Source organism: Diaphorina citri, unplaced genomic scaffold (genome assembly GCF_000475195.1).
Source record: "Diaphorina citri unplaced genomic scaffold, Diaci psyllid genome assembly version 1.1 scaffold905, whole genome shotgun sequence".
NCBI lineage: Eukaryota > Metazoa > Arthropoda > Insecta > Hemiptera > Psyllidae > Diaphorina > Diaphorina citri.
This window is the reverse complement of record NW_007378336.1, coordinates 1-4,801: the sequence shown is the minus strand read 5'-3', so window position 1 is coordinate 4,801 and position 4,801 is coordinate 1. Positions and strand designations below refer to the sequence as shown.

At 42.3% G+C, this 4,801-nt stretch overlaps 1 protein-coding gene across 1 annotated transcript; it reads right to left on the bottom strand.

Moving 5' to 3' along the window:
- Nucleotides 1–495: 495 nt before the first annotated feature.
- LOC103512967 (Bardet-Biedl syndrome 5 protein homolog) lies at nucleotides 496–4,023 on the bottom strand (the record flags this gene model as incomplete). Its single annotated transcript, XM_026826287.1, is given in 7 exon segments — nucleotides 496–817; nucleotides 1,394–1,522; nucleotides 1,846–1,999; nucleotides 2,462–2,597; nucleotides 2,876–3,042; nucleotides 3,395–3,415; nucleotides 3,897–4,023. Coding segments are annotated over 7 exon segments (977 nt in total), but the record flags the coding sequence as incomplete, so codon positions are not given.
- Between the last annotated feature and the right edge of the window lie 778 nt (nucleotides 4,024–4,801).

The following is a 4,801-nucleotide window of genomic DNA, read 5'->3' as shown; positions in this document are numbered from 1 at the left end:
TGGGGGATTTTTTTCACATTTTCTCACACAAATGAGCTCTGATCTTGAAATTTGTCGCGACGACCTATGAGCTCAAAGGTTCATGGCAAACATACTTCTCTCAGACTTATTTCCTTTAACGCCCATCTGTCTATATCGACACGTTTAAACACCAAACAAGTTGGTACTCAGAAGAGGTGCCCGACGTGAAACGCTCAGCGTATCACGTCAACCACGACGCAAAAAACACGTCGCTAGGAAACCGTACCTTCAGACTTATTTCCTTTAACGCCCACCTGTCTCTATCGACACGTTTAAACACCAAACAAGTTGACAACTCATATGGATACTTCTTTTTGTTCTCACATGCCAAAAAAGTCATTCCACTCATGATTGTTCTTGAAGCGTAGGGGCTCGTTACAATTCTCTCTATCGAACTTTTTTTCAAGTCCCTCGTTACTGGTCTTGGAGCGTAGTAGCTTGGTTGACTTCTTTTTGTTCTCACATGCCAAAAAAGTCATTCCACTCATGATTGTTCTTGAAGCGTAGGGGCTCGTTACAATTCTCTCTATCGAATTTTTTTCCAAGTCCCTCGTTACTGGTCTTGGAGCGTAGTAGCTTGGTTGGCATGGTTACCAGAGCTCGGGATGACTTCCCACAGGCGAGCCATGGTGAAGCCAGGTTTGGGCTGCTCTACACACAGTCCCAGTTCAGGCGAGAATACGAGCTTCCTATTGGCTGAGGCGGTACCCCCACCCATATGGTCGGCAGAGTATAGAGTGAGAGTGTTGGACAGGTCAAGCATATTGTCGTCCTCTTCTAACTCGGCTATGTCCTCCTGAAATAATAATAATAGTAGACCCATTTCCTTTGCTAAGAAATAGCAAAGGTTGAGTGCGAAGGGCATCCACTCTTGAAATTTTGTAGCCAAAACCAAATGTCAGCCCAAAGCGATCACCCTAGCTAGGATTCATTGAGAGGCTGACGAAAAACGCCGACCCCGTCTGAACACGGGAGAAGGCGAAGGAGAAGAAGTAGACTCTTTAAGTGGAAGGTAACCACTAGGCGCGGTTAACGCCGGCGTTCTCTAGCGCCTAACCCTTAGTGGAATTTTGTAGCCAAAACCAAATGTCAGCCCAAAGCGATCACCCTAGCTAGGATTCATTGAGAGGCTGACGAAAAACGCCGACCCCATCTGAACACGAGAGAAGGCGAAGGAGAAGAACTAGACTCTTTAAGTGGAAGGTAACCACTAGGCGCGGTTAACGCCGGCGTTCTCTAGCGCCTAACCCTTAAAGCTCCATAATAGACTAATGATAATGGAAAATTGATTGTAAACTCTTTTGTGCTTCCCCCGGTGCGCTTGATAAGAGGAAGAGTGCGGGTTCGAATCTCAGCTGAGGCAATTTCCTACCTGAACTACAGGAGCTTCCTCAGCTAATATGGCCACGTCGGAGACTACATAGTCCACCCCGTACTCGGGAGTAGTCGTGTGAATTCGGTGATAGGACTGAAGCTCCTTACATACTGTCTGCATTGTTTCCTGAAATAATAACGATAATAGTGCTTATTTATACTGCTCGCATAGGACTGAAAATTCCCTTTAGGTACTCTACTACTATTATTGTGGTCAAAGTCTCAAATTATATTGAGTATAAAATTCCATACCTCGGCCAGGATTGAACGCACGCCCTACTGTTTACCTGGCGAGCGTCTTGACCACTATGCCAGCGAGACTGGTACTTTACTGATGAATTAAATGATAATAAAATGCTTTTTCTGGGATTGAACCGGCGCCGTCCTGTTTACCAGGTCTTGACCACTACGTCACCGCGGCAGTTGTGGTTAATTTTTTTTCGTCCTCACCTGGGGATCGATCCGGAACCCGAGCACATAGCCTCCGCTCTGTTCATAACTCTCGATAACTAGGGCCAGACCAAACTTGGACTCCCGGAGCCGAATGCTGGCAATCTGAATGTAGGGAAGAGATATGTTGAATGATTCGTTCATGTCTGCATACCTAAGGTAGAAAAATAAGGGGCATATTTAATAAAGGGAAAACCCTAATAATACACAAAATAATCGAAATTCAAAATCAAGGCACGTGCGATATATCATTGGAGAAAACAAAAAATATATGTACATTCTTGGAAAGAAGAAAATCTTATATCAGACGTTGGACAAGACAAGGAGTAAGAACATTCAAGACCTCCCTGGTGAAATATCTTGAAGGCTCACCACAGTGAAAGAAAAAATCAGTTAAATAGCTCTTTTAGAAGAACCCTGTCACTTGAAAGTAGAGAGCCACAAAAAAGTATCGCTTCCCACAAATTTAATGTCCCGTGAAAAAATGGTTTGTGGACACACCTTAAAAAGTTAAACTCATTCAAAGTAACTACCTCGTACCTATTTATCATAAATTTTAAAGTAGTTACTCTGTCCTCATGAGAGTGTGTACACCCCGCAAATCAGGTTTACTTACCATACAACGCGTATATTGGTAGCCATGAATACTCCTAGATTGCCCTGATCACTGGATAAGTTCCAAACACCTTGATATTGAGAATAGATGTGTTCTCGGGGCAGCATTTTGAGCTCCTTACGACGAACTATGGCACCTGAAAAAAATGACGAATAGAAAGCCGTAATGAATTGAATAATTAATACGATGGCACCTAAAATGACAAATACAGAGCAGCAATTAATTGATAATAATTAGTAATTAGAATACATAATTAGCTAATTAGTCAACAAGTGGAAATTATAATATAGATTTATACCGTCGATTCACATCGATCGACGGCAGTCAACTATGTGTGAAAATTATAATATAGATTTATACCGTCGATTCACATCGATCGACGGTAATCAACTTTGTGTGAACACCAGTACTGACCTCTTAGTTTCAAGTCTCGATATAGTTTGGATGAGTTATAGGCCCGATATACACCTAGTACTGACGTAAAGTGACGTGTGTTACCAGGAACCAAGTTGGTGAAGATGAATTCAAATCTGAAACCATGATGAAAAGAAAACATGGATTAAACATGTTGGGTGGAAGAGCTCCTCCTGTGCCCTAAATCACCAAAGTATGGAAAAGTGTTTACAATTCCATATTTCGATATGATTCGTCCAAATTCAAAATTCTGCTTTTCTATTGGCTATTACACTTGTAAGATACTTTTCCATACTTTGGTGATTTAGGGCACAGGAGAGCCACTTAAAAGAAAGACAAAAAAATTGTGCAAAGAAACAAGGACTTTACGGATCTCTTTCATACCAAGCCCATTCCGTAGTAGTCTGTCATTAAATGGTCGAAAAAAGGATACAATAAGATCTTTTCATTTCGATTCTGGGTCAATGGAGTCTAGAAATCGATTACACATTACAAGGACCTAGAGTGGTCAATACAGACCAGCCTTGAGCTGTGTCCACACTCCACACATAGTCGACACGGTCGATCGATGTCTACTGAAACCGTACACTGCGTCGACAACATAGATTCACCTCTTCACCTCGTCGATCGACGGCGTCGACTATGTGTGGACACAGCTTTACAAGCAGTCAGTATACTGTGTTTTAGCAACCAAATTGTTTGACAGTATTGATTGGGGGGGAAAAGGTAATTATGCAGAAGCCACGTCCGTGGAAAAGAAAAGCTTCTTTTTGTATTTAACCTAACCCTATAATAACACTGGTCACTGCTCGTTTGTGCCAGTTCCTTTGGTAGCAATATTCCACGGACGTGACTTCTGCACAAGTACCCTTAGGGAAGAGATATGTTGAATGATTCGTTCATGTCTGCATACCTAAGGTAGAAAAATAGGGGGCATATTTAATAAAGGGAAAACCCTAACAATACACAAAATAATCAAAATTCAAAATCAAGGCACGTGCGATATATCATTGGAGAAAACGTAACCTTAGTACTGACTTGCTGAATACAGGCAAGACCTATGGACAGGTTGATACGGAGTACGGATAGCGAGTTCCACATGAGGCGTAGACTAGTGATGACGAGACGGCCCTTGTCACCCGCGTTACCTGGAATATTGGGTTGGGGAACAGGTGTCGAATTGGGTTTAGCTAGTAAAATCTGCCTCAGGAAAAGATGTGTTTTACTTTCGGAAAAGGAACCTTTAATGTGACACCTTTTTAATTTCCTTATCCTATGGGAAGGAAAGTAACGTATCCGGGCAAAATTTCTATGTGATTCAATGTTATTATTAGTGCTTCAATGAAGTATAGAACTAGTCTGGCTGGGAGACTTTAAACAGGGAGTAGACTAGCTTACAGCTTAGTCTGCCTGGGAGACTTTAAACAGGGAGGATACCAGCCTGAAATTTCCCTTGCTAACGAAATAGCTAAGGTTGAGTATTGCCAGCCTAGTTAGCTTGGTTGGTGGCGCGTCTGCCTTGTAAGCGCTAGGCCGCGGGTTCGATTCCCGCCCGGGGCGGATTTTATCCTGATAGGATAATCTTCGTTCTCGGAACGGCTGGCTTTTCTCCTATCCTGTCATCCTTCTCTCTTCGATTTCGGGACGATAAGACCTTAGCAGTTACAGTTCCCTCTGTCAAACCTCTTTAAAAAAATGTTAAGTACGAAAGGCATTAACTCGTAAAATATTTGTAGTTAAAACCAAATGTCGGCCCAAAGCAATCACCCTAAGGCTGATTGAGAGGGACTGAAAACACCGACCTCGTCTGAACACGGGAATAATAATAATAATAATAATAGTGCTTATTTATACTGCTTGAATAGGACTGAAAAGTCCCTTTACTCCAGCAGTAGGCTACTACTATTATTGTGGTCAAATTCTCAA